The sequence below is a fragment of the Gallus gallus genome, chromosome W (assembly GCF_016699485.2).
Source record: "Gallus gallus isolate bGalGal1 chromosome W, bGalGal1.mat.broiler.GRCg7b, whole genome shotgun sequence".
Classification (NCBI taxonomy): Eukaryota; Metazoa; Chordata; class Aves; order Galliformes; family Phasianidae; genus Gallus; species Gallus gallus.
In genome coordinates this window covers 1,624,386-1,640,283 of record NC_052571.1, presented here as the reverse complement: position 1 = coordinate 1,640,283, position 15,898 = coordinate 1,624,386, and the positions used below count along the sequence as shown (strand labels likewise).

Here is a 15,898-nt window from a genome sequence, read left to right as displayed (position 1 = left end):
CTAAAGCATGGGGGTTGCCCATAAAGTTACCAGATATTGTCCAGGCATATCAGGACTGTGACGCTTGCTCGCGAATGAGACCAAGACCTCTGCCGGAAACTTCGGCCCATCTCGCTAGAGGACACAACCCATTACAGAGATGGCAGATTGATTATATAGGTCCCCTTCCTCGATCTGAGGGGGCTAGATATGCCCTAACTTGTGTTGATACAGCAAGTGGACTGATGCAAGCCTATCCCATAGCAAAGGCAAACCAAGCCTATACCATCAAAGCTCTAACTAGAATGATGGCATCATATAGGACTCCTGAGGTCATTGAGAGTGATCAAGGTACACATTTCACAGGTGCAACTGTGCAGAAGTGGGCTGAAGACAATAACATGTTTCACCTGCCCTACAATCCAATGGGAACAGGCCTAATAGAAAGATACAATGGGATCCTTAAGGCTGCTCTGAAGGCAGATTCACAGTCCTGTGAATAGGAATGTGAAATACAACCTGTATCTTACCATGGTGGGCAGACCTACCCCTCCTCGTACCTATTAAACATCTGTTTTACTCCCTTAGAGGTTATAAGTTCACAGGATGGATGGCAGGAGCAACATCACTGAAACATGTCATGATGTTCCCTTGTGGATACCCTGTGGTGCACTGCTGAACTTTTAGGAACTGGCAAGCATGAATCACAAGTGCTACTGGTCCTTGAAGAAGATATGCCTCGAGAAAGAGCATCAATTACTGGCCCAACAGAACCATGGAGAAGACTGGTATGAACAGGGGAGGGTCACATTCTTCAGCTCATCCCTTTCTCCAAACTGTTACCGGGAGGGGTAAGTTGATTTCTTTTTGATATCTTTTCCTATTGTGCCTATTTCTCAAATAAAGGCTCTGCCATTGCCTCTGTTTGTTCTACACTCACCGTCAGACACACACACACACACACACACACATATATATATAAATATATATAAAGAACCTCTTCTCCCTCCTATAAATTGGAGCGAAACAGGAAGTTCATGCTTTTTTCCCCCCATACTGTTGCTAGGCCAAATCCTAATTCACTTAACGATGTTCAGATTATTACTCAATGAAAACAAAATAAAATAAAAAAATCCTAGCTAGCACAGTTTATTGCTAAAACTGGCTGGTATGACTTGCCATATTAACACACATCCACATAAAGGATTATGTTTTTCCAGACAAGATGCAGAAGGAATAGACTTCATACAAGAAAGTTAGATCTCTAAAGACACAGAAAATTGTGAGTAGAAGTTGATTAGCTATCACTTATATTTATAGGATGTAGACAACTGTTACACCAAGTTACATGTGTTCCCAGGCAGCAATTTCTTGGTATCTGATTTCTAAGAGACACGTGCATGACAAGCATTTGAAATAGGTAAGGGGTAGTTATATGCAGGCAAGGGAGCCTAATTATTATTATTATTTTTTATCAAGACAAATAATTCCACCACACTTGCGCATTCAAAGCACGTTGCTGCTCCTCAAATAACACATATAAAATTAATGCACATTTTTCCTAAAGCAAAATTTAGGAGTCTACCTCTTCATCTGCAGGAACACATTGACTCACCTTGAATGAGCAAAGAATACTATCCTTCTTAACAAAGACAAGTAATTCCCAAGAATATTTACTATTAACTTGCAATACCTACAAGTTTAATAAGCTGTAACTATTTATTACTCAGACTCTAGATAATATTTCAGCATGTACCATAATACCCAAGGCTCTATTAACATACATAGGATTGAACAATAAAGTTAAATTAGTATATATATTTTTTAATTTGCGCCTCACAGCCAGGAAAAAAAAAATCAGAGTTTCCCACTTAACAACCACAGACAAAGACAGTAAAAAGTAAAGAAAAGCTGCACATTGGACCTTGAAAACAGTAAAAAGAACTTCTGAGAAGTACATTGCAATATAAAGCAAAGCATTATTAACTATAAACACAAAAAAAGTTGATTTACCCAACTACTGATAAGACTGTCCTGACTATAAAACATTCCCTCCCAAAAAACAACCTTCATACAAAAAACACTCTCCTAAACAAGGCTAGCCCTTAAATGAGCCCAGGGAGAGGTGGACCTTCTGATCACTTGGGAAGCACAGGTGAATTACTTGTACCTGTGGTTCCTGGGCCAGCCACTCCCTTCACCAGGTGCTCAATCATTAGTTCAGGTCATAACGTAACAGTTTCTTTACACAGTGGAAAGCAAGAAAAAAAAACAAACAATAAGACAATTGCAGAGTCAGGGAAGCAAAGTATAAAAATCGAAAGTATATAAAGATAAAGTAAAGAAAACAAACAACAAAGGAAGGAGAGTAAAAGCAACTAACTCTAATGTGTCATTTAGATTTATTACACAAGTGTTGTAGCTTAACCCAGCAGGTGGCTAAGTACCACACAGTTGATCCCTCACTCCCGCCTCTTCCCAGTGGGATGGGAGAGTGAATAAAAACAAACAAACAAACAAAAAAAAGAACTCCTGGGTTAAGATAGGACTATTTACTACGACAGAGTGTCCTGGTTATATTAGTATTCCATATCATGACATCATGTGACAGGTTGTTGGCTGTAGAGCTGTACTTCCTGGTCTTGTGTTCTCTAGCAGTCTCAAGTGAGTTTTAACTCTCCAAGTCAAAGATACACTGAAATGTACTACATTTCCTAAGAGCCTCCAGGGGTCTGAAGGGTCTTCCAGGTTCTGGCAGCACAGCGAGCAGCAGCATGGTCGTAGCCTTCCTCTCTCTCCTATTGGAGTTATTAATTGTAACTCTCTTTCTTATTATTATCTTATATTCTTTTACCATTTATAGTAAATTTGTTATTTCTCCTTAATTGGGTTGTTTTTCTTTCCTTCTCCCCCAAAAGAAAGGGGCCTCCTTGCTCTGTCGTGCTTGAAACCGTGACATAGAAAAAAGGAAAAGGATAATATTTATGTCTATATATATAAATGTATATAACAAGTGTAGGAATGGAATGTTGTTTAAGCATTATAAATAACAAGATAAATATTATATTAATAGTTCTTTTTTTTTGGGGGGGGGTGGGTCTTTTTACTTCATTGGGGGTCTCAGATAGTCTTTGCATGCTCAGCAGATAGGTGAAATAATTTATAGTCACAGGGATTAGGTAGATGGAATCATTTATAGGTACAGAGACTGCAGTTCTTGTATGTCCAGCCATCTGGAATACCTCTGAGCCTTGAGTTAAAGGCAAGTTAGACATCCCACTCCTAAACAGTGTGACCCTTGACAAATATATCAGTTATGTTGGAAGACTACTAATTTTTGGTGCTGGACAGACAAGACCTGAGTGATAGAGAATTTGAGAAGTAAAATAATTAGCAATATACATGTATAACTAGCAACAATTTGTTTTTAGCCAGTATGAATATATATATGTAATATTTTGTCACATGCTCATATACACTGCAAGAATATCCTGCATGAGATTGATCAAACCAGAGAACAAGTCATAACATGTCTAAGGAAGTGCCTGAAGAGGCATCTGGAAGGCCTGGTATTCCCTTCCCCCCCCCAGGCCTTGGTGGTCTTTGTTTAACAAAGGAAGCAACCTTTGGACAGAATGGAAGAAGCCTGGGAGAGAATCACCATATCAATACAATAAGGAGAGTACTGAGACATCTTGGAAACAGCAGAATGGTGACTGGCTGGCACAAGATAGCACAAAACTCTCAAAACTTTCCTTCCGCATGATGTCATACGGTATGGAATATCCCTTTCACCAGTTTAAATCAACTGTCCTAATTCCATTGTTGAGCAGAGGGAGATGATCTAAGGGAAGAGGAGGAGTGGAAACAGGTCCCAGCTCAACATCACAGACAAACCCAATCCTGACCTATCTCGGTTCCCCAGGTGCCCTTACGTAATAGGTTTGAGGCTCTGGAGGGAGAGGTAAGTGAGGATGTGGTGGAAGGTCCACCCTCAACGTTATCTAGGGTGAGGTGGTCTACTCCACATCTCAAGACTACCTCCACCAAGAAGGAAAGGAGGGTGATTGTCATAGGTGACTCCCTTCTGAGAGGAATGGAGGGCCCTATATGTTGGCCCGACCCTACCCACATGGAAGTGTGCTGCCTCCCTGAGGCCAGGGTGAGGGATATTTCTAGGAAACTACCTAGTCTGATTTGCTCCTCTGATTATTATCCTTTATTGATAGTTCAGGCCAGCAATGATGAAGTCACTGAGAGAAGCCTGAGGATTATCAAAAAGGACTTCAGGGGACTGGGGCGGTTAGTGGATGGAGCAGGCATACAGGTCTTATTTTCCCTTCAGTGGCAGGGAAGAATACTGAGACAACCAGAAAAATCCATCTCATAAATACACGGCTGAGAGGCTGGTGCAATTGCAAGAATTGTGGGTTTTTTGACCATGGGGCGCTTTACTCGGCACCAGGCCTGATGTCTGCTGATGGGTATCACCTGTCTCAAAGGGGGAAATGGATCCTAGCCCAGGAGCTGGCAGGGCTCGTTGAGAGGGCTTTAAACTAGGTATGAAAGGGGAAAGGCATTGTCACAATTTTATGATTTTTGGTTATTGGTATTCCACATCACAACATCATGTAGTACACTGAGAGTTAAAGAGTTAATGCACCAGTTCTGGGTACCTATCCCAGAAGAGAAGAACAACTACATCCCCCAGAGGACTGTTCGCTGTTCTGTTACTGTTTCTGCTCAGAGGGAAAAGAGAAAAGCATGCATATCATTTTCCCAGCTCTCTTTTCGATCGTCTGACTCGTCACTGTTGCAAATGCCATCTCACCTCAGCATTAGAGTAAGGCCTTTGGCTTTCGGACACTCTCTCTCATTTTATTTGATTTATTAGCTTCAATTCTAATTATATTGTATTATACATTATTACATTATTGTATTATTACAGCGAAAGCGGGGTTGGTCTCTTCTCACTGGTGACAGGTGACAGGATGAGGGGAAATGGCCTTAAGTTGTGCCAGGGTAAGTTTAGGTTGGATATCAGGAAAAACTTATTTACAAAGGGGTTGTTAAGCACTGGAAGAGGCTCCCCAGGGAGGTGGTTGAGTCACCATCCCTGAATGTGTTTAAAAACTGTTTTGATGTGGTACTCAGGGACATGATTTAGCAGAGGGTTGTTAGACTTAGGGTAGTTTGGTTAGGTTGCAGTTGGACTTGATGATCTTTAAGGTCTTTTCCAAACTGAGCAATTCTATGATTCTAAGAGACAACGGTAAATCCACTGGAAAAGAGTCTCATTCAGGAAGGGAAATATCCCATTCCTGAAGATGCCTGATATACAAATTGGTCCAGTAAGGGTAACCCGAGCACAAGGAGAGGAGTAGCATACCATCCTGTCACAGAGTTATCTACATCAATCTAGATAAATCTATGCCTATGACAGGGGGGCAGTAGGCCTGAGGGCCCCCTGGCTCCCAAAAATGGGAAGGGAAATGGAAAAGGGTTACGGGAAAATCAGAGCTGGGCTCAGAGAGGGAAAAAGAACAGAGCACTGGCAATGATCTAAGGAGGAAAACGTAATTTACTATCTATGATATCAGAATGCAAGATAGCACAATATAATACAATCTATTTGAAAGTAAGGATAATAAATCAAATGAAATAAGAAAGTTTCCGAAACCGAAAGGCCTACTTGAATGAAGGCGCACGGCTTGGAAGCACACCCACCCCTCTGTCTGGCTGCCAGAGAGCGTGAGCCTGATCCTGTGATTTAGATCCCGTGATTTCTGTGACGTATCTTCCTTCTCTGACTGTGAGGTCCTCTGGGATATGTAGTTCTTCTCTTTTGAGAAGCAGGTATCTGGAAGGCTGCCAATCCACGGTCCTGGAGTATTAACCCTTTAATTACCTGGGCTGTGCATGATGTTATGATGTGGAATACCAATAGCAAAATTAAAAAATCATGATATTGCACCCCTTATTCTACATCATTACATCATGCTTAATATATAAACATATATATACAAACAAACAAAAATTAAAATGCATTACACACACATGTATATACATATATATACATAAAACTACTGACTGTACTCCCCCAACATCAAATTCCATTATGACACACACTGAACATCCCCATCTTTCTGCATCACCCACCACGTCCCTGGGCAAAAACAGTACCACGGACAGGTTTGCCCTTCCCAGGGGCTGGAAGGACCCAAACTGCTTTTCCCAACATGTTCTTTACATGTACTATGGGGACTTTATCTCCCTTTACAGTATGTAGGGAGCTGGCAGGACCATCGCAATTGATAGATCCTCTAGTGTTGACCAAGTGTTGAAGCTTCTGCCAAATGCTTCTCCCAGTGCTTAAATGTTCCACCACCTATTGCTTTCAGCATAGTTTTTAACAACCCATTGTATCGTTCAGTTCTACCAGAAGCTGGTGCATGATAGGGGATATGATAAATCCATTCAATGCCATGATCAATGGCCCAAGTATTTATAAGAGAATTTTTGAAATGAGTCCCATTATCTGACTCAATTCTTTCTGTAGAACCATGTCGCCATAGGACTTGTTTCTCCAGAACCTAATATGGTGTTTTGGGCAGTAGCATGGGGGACTTCATATGTTTCAAGCCACCCAGTGGTCGCTTCCACCATGGTGAGCACATAACGCTTACCAAGGTGATATAATCAACCTGCCACGCCTCCCCATATTTATACTTCGGCCATCGCCCTTCCTCCCAGAGAGGTTTCATCCTATTGGCTTGTTTAATTATGGCACATGTTTCACAGTCGTGAATAACCTGTGCAATTGCATCCATAGTTAAGTCCACCCCTCGGTCTCTAGCCCACTTATACGCTGCATCTCTTCCATGATGGCCCGAGGTATCATGGGCCCATCGAACGAGAAATAATCCCCCCTTGTTCTGCCAGTCCAAGTCTATTTGAGACTCCTCAATTCTGGCAGCCCGATCTACCTGACGGTTGTTTTGTTGTTCTTCAGTAGCCCGACTCTTGGGCACATGAGCATCTACATGGCGCACCTTTACAACCATATTCTTTATTCGGGCAGCAATGTCTTTCCACAGTTCAGCAGCCCAAACAGGTTTACCCCTCCGTTGCCAGTTATTTTGCTCCCACTACTGTAACCACCCCCATAAGGCATTTGCCACCATCCATGAGTCAGTATAAAGACAAAACACTGGCCACCCCTCCCGTTCAGCGACATCTAAGGCTAGTTGGACAGCCTTTACCTCTGCAAATTGGCTTGATTCTCCTTTTCCTACAGTGGCCTCTGCAACTTGTCACGTGGGGCTCCACACAGCAGCTTTCCATCTGCGATGCTTCCCCACAATACGACACGATCCGTCTGTGAACAGGGCATATTTCTTTTCATTTTCTGTTAGTTGTATAATCAGCGCAATCCACTTGCTCCAAGTGGCATCAGTAGCATGATGGGTGGAGGGAACCTTTCCCTTGAACATCCAGTTCAGCACTGGCAATCGAGGTGCCAGGAGGAGCTGCGTTTCAGTACCGACTACTTCGGAAGCAGCCTGTACGCGGCTAAGATCACTTTCTCAGTTGGAATGTAGCACTCTTCAGACCCCCTGTACGCTCAACTCCAGAATCCCAGGGGTCGGCCTCGGGTCTCTCCTGAGGCTCTTTGCCGCAAACTCCAGGTGGGACCTTTCTCTCCAGCAGCAGTGTAGAGGATGTTCTTTACATCCTCTCCTGTCCGTACTGGCCCCAGGGCCAGGGCACGGGCTATCTCCTGTTTAAACTGCTCAGAAGCCTGCTGCTGTTCAGGACCCCATGTAAAGTCATTTTTCTTCCATGTCACCTGATAAAGGGGGCTTAGCATGAGGCTGTTGTTTGGAACATGCATTCTCCAAAAGCCCACTACGCCCAGAATTGTGATTGTGAGATTGTGTCTCTTTCTTATTAGTGGGCGGAGACATGGCAGTGATTTTGTCAGTCACATCTGCTCGGATATGATGACGCCCATCTTGCCACTTTATACCTAGGAACTGAACCTCCTGGGCAGGTCATTTCACTTTGCTTTGCTTAATAGGGAAACCAGCTTGCAGAAGGATCTGGATTGTTTACTCTCCTTTCTTAAAAACATCCTCGGCTGTATCGCCCCACACAACAATATCATCACTGTATTGCAGATGCTCAGGAGCACTGCCCTGTTCCAATACAGTTTGGATCAACCCATGGCAAATGGTTGGGCTGTGTTTCCACCCCTGGGGCAAACGGTTCCAAGTATACTGTATGCCACTTCCAGGTGAAGGCAAATTGTGGCCTGCATTCTGTGGCCAGAGGAATGGAAAAGAAGGCATTAGCAATGTCCTTGGCGAAATACCACTTGGCTGCTTTTGACTCCAGTTCATACTGGAGTTCTAGCATGTCTGGCACAGCAGCACTCAGTGGGGGTGTGACTTCATTCAGGCCACAGTAGTCTACCGTCAGCCTCCATTCTCCACTGGCTTTACGCACTGGCCATATGGGGCTGTTAAAAGGTGAGTGAGATTGCTGATCACTCCCTGATTCTCTAGTTGATGAATCAACTTATGAATGGGGAGTAAGGAATCCCTGTTGGTTCGGTACTGCCGTCTGTGCACCATTTTTGTAGCAATCAATACCTGCTGCTCTTCTACTTGTAGCAACCCCACAACAGACAGATCTTCTTACAGGCCAGGCAAAGCAGACAACTGCTTAATGTTGTCTGTATCTACAGCAGCTATTCCAAAGGCCCATCGATACCCCTTAGGATCCTTGAAATGCCCCGTTCTGAGGTAATCAATACCCAGTATGCATGGAGCCCCGGGCCAGTTGCAATAGGATGTTTTTGCCAGTCTTTACCAGTGAGGCTTATTTTGGCCTCCAACACAGTCAGTTCTTGAGAACCCCCAGTCACTCCAGAAATATGGATTGATTCTGTCCCTTCATGACTCGAGGGCATTAGAGTGCACTCTGCATCGGTGTCCACCAGTGCCTTATATTTCTGTGGTTCTGATGTGCCAGGCCATCGAATCCACACAGTCCAATAACCTCTATTATCCCTTTCCCTCCGTGACTGAGGGCAGGGCCCCTCTATTCATTATCTGTGGTAACTGGAGCATCTACACCACTGATTGATCTGTTCTGTAATTCTCTCACCCGTGCTCGTAGTACAGGAGTATCTTGGTCATGCCACTTCCTCATGTCTTCTCCGTGGTCACGGATGTAACGCCACAAGGTAATACGCGATGTGGTCTTACTACTGTTCCTTGCTTGAGCAAGAAAGCGTTTGCCTTTAATAGCTGAGATTTTTGATGATACAGGTGAGGAGGAAGGTCCATCACCTTAAATTAATTGGATTTTCATTAGTTTGATATGTTTCTTCATTAGACGCCTTTGCTCATCCTGATTTTCATCAAACGTTTCTGATACTACTACAGGTTCATCACGATTAATCAATAGAGACACTTGCTCTTGCACTTCATCCAATCTGTTTGCTACTTGTGAGATGGCTGAAATGGAAGCGTGAGTTGGGGGTAGGTGATGTTCATAGTTTTGAAGTGTAAGAGTTGATTAAAAAACTCGGGGTCTTCTCTGTTGGTCCTCGTATCTGTCAAATGTTGCTGCTAGTGTAGTGACGTATCTCTCTGGTGCTGTTCTTGTGAGTTTCCGCCATATATCAGGCGTCGTCCTCACTCTCTCAGGGTCATGGTCTTGGTGTGGATTGTTAGGCACAAAATTCGGGTCATACAACATTTCAACCACGGCTGTTTCCCTCAAATTCTGGATACCTTTTTCAGTTGTATCCCACTTTTTCATCACAGGCTTCAGACTGTCCTTGAAGGGATGCCTTTCCCTCTCACCTACTAACATTCGTTCCCAGAAGGAGGCAGCTCCATCCAAACATCTACTACTCCCTCTACCATCTAGAGAAAAGCTACTGGCCCTGCTGTCCCAAAAGTGAAGCAACCAGGTGACGAATTTCATTCGGGCGCCATGTAAACTCCTTCCTTGAGCTTTGGATTTCAGCCATCTTCAGAGATCGACGAACAGTAATAGTGACTTCCTCTTCATCACTCTCCTCTCCATGTCTCTTGGTTTTTGCTTTTGCCTTTCTTGGTTCTGAGGAGGCCCCCTCGCCTGGATCTTCCTCTACCTCCTTCTCTGCTTCTTCTTCTTTTTTCCATTCTAGATGTGAGGACACTCGCTTCCATTTCTTGCCTTCCACAGGGGCAACTGACATTGTTACTGGTGTCTCCTGTGACTGATCTGATTCCACTTGGAGATTTCCCCCTTTGGCTTGAACCTCAACTTGGAAACTTTCTCTCACCAGAACAGTGTTATATAGAGTGCGGTAAGCACAAGCCAAGCCCCAAATAAGTCGTACCTCCTTAGATCTATCTACGCAGCACCATCCCTGACTCAAATACTGGCTTAGTTTCTCGGGATCCCACAGGTGTTTAACAGTGAAATCCCATGACATTGCGGGTCCCCACACTTCTAAAATGGCACAAGAGGTGGCAGATGTTCCAGGAGATTCCTGGAGTCTGTCAAGGACAACTTCCTAGTCCAGGTATTAGCTGGACTGACCTGAGGTGAAGCCTTACTGGACCTGGTGCTCACCAATGCAGAGAAGAGCATTAGAGAGGTTAAGACGGGAGGCAGCCTGGACTGTAGTGACCATGCCCTGGTGGATTTTGTAATCTTCAAGAATGCAAACCTGGCAAAAAGTAGAGCCAGGACCCAGTGCTTCAGGAGAGCAAACTTATTGCTGCTCAAGGAACTGCTGAGTGGGATCCACTGGGAAACTGTCCTTAAGGGCATGGGTACAGAACAAAGCTGGCAGCTCTTTAAGGACACCCTTCTGAGACCACAACGGCTCTCCATCCCCCAGCAGAAGAAGTTGAGCAGGGGAGGCAGACGACCATCCAGAATAGTATTATACAGAGAGCGGTAAGCACAAGCCAAGCTCCAAATAAGTCGTCTCTCTTTAGATCTATCTAAACTGCACCATCCACGACTCAAATACTGGCTTAGTTTCTCGGGATCCCACAGGTGTTCAAGAGTGAAATCCCATGACAATGCAGGTCCCCGCGGTTCTAAGATTTTTCCTAAACCTCTCCACGTTCCCTGCCAGTCAGCATTCTCTGATTTTGGAGGAGACGTCATCCACATAACACGAATGGAGAGGAGTACATTCAGGAAGATTGATAACATGCACACAAGTATGACTACGAGCATGACCACTAACTCGGCATTCGAAAAACGTGTGACAAACTGAGAAGAAAGCCTGGAAACCGGTTTGAACATCATGGTGTTTGTAAAATTAGCTATTCCATCTGGGATGTAATTGCTTGTAAAATTAGCTATTCCATCTGGGATGTAAGTGTCAAAATTCAAATTATACCACGTTGCATATAAGTACCAGGCAGGTTTCTCCATCAGTGCCCTTATTTGGTTATATATGAACACAATTCCACAACAAGAAATCATGACATTAATAATGGGCCAATAAGTTCCGATGATCATAATTGTTTTTATTCCCTTATACAGTGCTCCTACAGTAAAGAGCAGATTCATAGATAGTAGCTGCTAAAAAGGATGAAAAGAACCCAACCAAACAAAAAAAACTTGGTACAGTGTCCAGAGTTTGGAGACTACCCAGACTATAATCTAATCTACGAAGGTCACAGTAGCAATGCCCTGCAGTCTCGCAGTCTCTGGCTTAAAGAAATCCTTTCTTTTTTTCTTTTTCCTCTGCTAACGTTAAAAGCTTATGTTAAATGCCCGCATTCTCCTCCAAAAGCTGTCACAGAGTTATCTAGATAAATCTATGCCCATGACAGGGGGGCAGTAGGCCCGTGGGCCTCCTGGCTCCCCAAAATGGGAAGGGAAATGGGAAAGGGGTAGGGGAAAACGAAAGCTGGGCTCACAGAGGGAAAAAAGAACGCAGCAGCAGCAACAATCGAAGGAGGAAAACTTATTTTACTATGATATTGGAATGCAAGATAACACAATATGATACAATCTAATTGAAATTGAGACTAATATATCAAATAAAATAAGAGAGAGTTTCCAAAACCAAAAGGCCTACTTGAATGAAGGCGCACAGCTTGGAAGCACACCCACACCCTCTGCCTGGCAGTGAAAGAGAGAGTGCTGTGATTTCTGTGACATATCTTCCTTCTCTGACCATGAGGTCCTCTGGGTTATGTAGTTCTTCTTCTCTTTTGAGAAGCAGGTATCTGGAAGGCTGTCAGTCCACAGAACTGGAGTATTAACTCATTAATTACCTGTGCTGTACATGATGTTATGATGTGGAATACTAATAGCAAAATTACAAAAACATGACAGACTTCCTCTTGCAATTGAATATTTATAACTCTATGGGGATGGATGATTTCCAACCTAGGGTTCTGAAAAAGATGGCTGATGTGGTTGCCAATTCGCTGTCTATCGTATTTGAAAAATCATGGCTGTCTGGTGAAGTCCCGGGTGACTGGAAAAAGGGAAACATTTCTCTCATTTTTAAGAAAGGGAGAAAGGAAGACCCAGGGAACTACAGGCTGGTGAGCCTCACCTCTGTGCCTGGGAAAATCATGGGGCAGATCCTCCTAGAAGCTATGTTAAGGCACATACGAGACAATGAGGTGATTCGAGACAGCCAGCATGGCTTCACCAAGGACAGATCTTGCCTGAACAATCTAGTGGCCTTCTGTGATAGAGTGACGGCATCGGTGAACAGGGCAGGAGCGATGGATGTCATCTTCCTGGACTTCTGCAAGGCCTTTTACATGGTCCCTCACCACTTCCTTCTCTCTAAATTGGAGAGGTATGGATTTGAAGGACAGACTTTTCAATGGATTAGGAATTGGTTGGCTGGACGCAGCCAAAGGGTTGTGATCAATGGTTCTGTGTCAGGGTGGAGGCCGGCCACAGCATTGTCCTTCAGGGGTCAGTCTTGGGACCGGTGTTCTTCAACATCTTCATCAATGACATAGATGATGGCCTCGAGTGCACCCTCAGCAAGTTTGCAGATGACACCAAGCTGGGTGGTGCATTTGATACGTTGGAAGGAAGGGAAGCCACCCAGAGGGACCTGAACAGGCTGGAGAAGTGGGCCCATGAAAACCTAATGAGGTTCAATAAGGCCAAGTGCAGGGTGCTGCACTTGGGTCATGGCAATCCCAGGTATTTATACAAACTGGGTGTAGATCTCCTTGAGAGCAGCCCTGCAGAGAAGGACTTGGGAGTCCTGGTAGACAAGAAGCTGGACATGAGCCAGCAGTGTGTGCTTGCAACCCGGAAGGCCAATTGTGTTCTGGGCTGCATTAAAAAAATGGGTGGCCAGCAGGGAGAGGGAGGTTATTGTTCCCCTCTACTCAGCTCTTCTGAGGCCCCATCCAGAGTACTGCGTCCAGGCCTGGGGCTCCCAGCACAGGAAGGATGTGGAGCTCTTGCAGTAGGTCCAGACACGGACCACTAAGATGATCAGAGGGCTGGAGCACCTTTCCTATGAGGAAAGGTTGAGGGAACTGGGCTTGTTTAGCTTGGAGAAGAGAAGGCTCCGGGGAGACCTCATTGTGGCCTTCCAGTACTTGAAGGGAGCATATAAACAGGAGGGGGAACGGCTGTTTACGAGGGTGTATAGTGATAGGACAAGGGGGAATGGTTTTAAACTGAGGCAGGGGAGGTTTACTTTAGGTATTAGGTGGAAGTTTTTCACACAGAGGGTGGTGACACACTGGAACAGGTTGCCCAAGGAGGTTGTGGATGCCCCATCCCTGGAGGCATTCAAGGCCAGGCTGGATGTGGCTCTGGGCAGCCTGGTCTGGTGGTTGGCGACCCTGCCCATGGCAGGGAGTTTGAAACTAGATGATCTTTGAGGTCCTTTTCAACCCAGGCCATTCTATGATTCTATGATTTACTAAGTCTGCCACTCTGCTCTTTGGAGCTGTATGCGTATATAAAAAATTGTAATCACTACTGGAAATATATATCTGGTGCCTGCACACATTGTGACATGGTTTGAACATTGGAAGTTACACCCCAGAGGGAGTTAATAATTTTACAAAACGTGTGACTTTTATTCAGACTTGTAACTGAAATCCTGAAATAACTGCCCAGATGATTGGCCCCCTGCCCAGACCACACTACATGTAGCTGCTCGCCCATATATGGCAGCTTATCTGATGGATCTAGTGCAGCAGTTCAGACAAAAACTGGGAGCGTGCCAGCGTGGCTGTTCCAATTATATGACATGGGGGCAGAAAGTGTTGTTGTGAATGGACCAGATATTTCAAAACTGGCATCCATTACCACTCACCCTGCCCTCAGGCAAAGATTGTATACTACCTTCCAAAATGAGGAAAATCATTCACTGATCAAATGGTTAATGGCTGTGTGCTGTATAACACGGCCGAATAAGAGAGACATAGCATTAAATATGGGCCTATGGTCCTCTATGGAGGACTTGCACAATTATATTTGAGAATTAGGCATGGAAGAGGCAATCTGTGAGGATGACTTTGAGATGGCAGCCATGGTCGAGCCATCAGAGGAAAAAGACTTGGGGATTGCAGAGCTGATGGTGTGACAGAGAAGCAGAAATCCCTTGGGACTAGGGTCTCTAGAAGGGACTGGAGTACCTATGTAGAAATAACAATTCATTGGTCCCAAAAGAATGTTCAGTTGGTTATGGCACTAGTAGATACTGGGGCAGTGTGGGAGATGGAGAGGTCAGCTCGACCTCATTGAATGTCGACTTGCTTATAATGAGGCTCTGGAAAGGAGACAGAAGGTCTGAATAAACAGGGGTGTTTTGTACCTAGGCATAAGATAAGTTCTCTGCTGTTTATGAAGACTTGTTATGGAACTTGCTTGCTTTCTAGCCAATGGATAGTTAGTGGAAATGTACTGAATACCCGTGTTAGAATATCAAAAGGTTTGCTTGAGAAGTAGGAGAATCATCATGATCATCACAGCAATAAAGAAATCTTCCTTGCACAAGAACCCTCTGTCATGTTGCTAACTTGTGACAATTGGCGCCTCAACAGGGACCACGAACAGGGACCTGAACAGGGACACGAACAGGGACTCGACCGGGGACTTGGCCTAACTTGAAGACTGACTGGTCCAGAACGTGTTGAGATAAATGCGGCAGGCGTTGAGGAAAACATGGAGCGTGCTAAGTGCATTGAGAAAAACACGGCAGACCTTGAGAAAAATGTGGAAAGCCTGTACAGGGGAGCATTGAGACAAACACAGCAGACCAAGGATTCATCATCCCTAACCGCTTCAGTTGCCTCTCGCTGGATGAAGGTAAGCATGCGCACTATGGGGAACAAAATGACCTTGGAACAGAAAAATGTCCTAGTTACCTTTCAATCTATCCTTAAATGACTGGGAGCATCAGTATCCTCCCCTGATCTACAGCAAATGCTTGCATGGGCCACCAGGAGGGATCCCTCCATCACCAGTCAGTTTACGACCCAGAGACTTGGGAAGGGATAGGGATGAAATTGTGGGACACATCCACTAAAGGTGATAAGGTGGCATCTGGGTTGCATGAAACCTGGAGAAAATTTTCAAAGCTTTAAAAAGTCTGTTACCCCCGGTCAGCCTGAGAATGAAGGAGCGGCAGGCTCCTCCTCAGATTCAACTGCTGTGCCAGCAACCTCCTCATTACCACCGCCACAGGGGGGGCTTGCCACCTCCCCTCCGGAGGGCCCAGACGATCCCTTTGATCCTGGCCAGATAGACTCTGACAAAGGGCTGGATCTGTTTCCCTCCGATCTACACGATGCGTGGGCACTCATTTGGAGGGAGGCTAGGAAAGCTGGAGACATGGATATGTTAAGGGCTTTTCCTGTAATTATAGCCCCAGAACAAGAGCCGTGGTGGGAGG

The 15,898-nt window shown here is 44.7% G+C and overlaps 2 protein-coding genes across 3 annotated transcripts in view; both read right to left on the bottom strand.

Annotated features, from left to right (window-relative positions):
- LOC100859602 (zinc finger SWIM domain-containing protein 6-like) overlaps nucleotides 1-15,898 on the bottom strand; it is a 452,492-nt gene that overhangs the window by 315,239 nt on the left and 121,355 nt on the right. The window lies entirely within an intron of this gene.
- On the bottom strand, nucleotides 8,492-13,268 carry LOC121108185. The gene has a single exon (XM_040655204.1). The coding sequence runs from the start codon at nucleotides 11,569-11,571 to the stop codon at nucleotides 10,492-10,494; it is 1,080 nt and encodes a 359-aa protein (XP_040511138.1). The 5' UTR covers nucleotides 11,572-13,268; the 3' UTR covers nucleotides 8,492-10,491.

Coding starts and splice junctions, on each gene's coding strand:
- LOC121108185 (XM_040655204.1), bottom strand. CDS start 11,571: ATGAATCTGCTCTTTACTGTAGGAGCACTGTATAAGGGAATAAAAACA.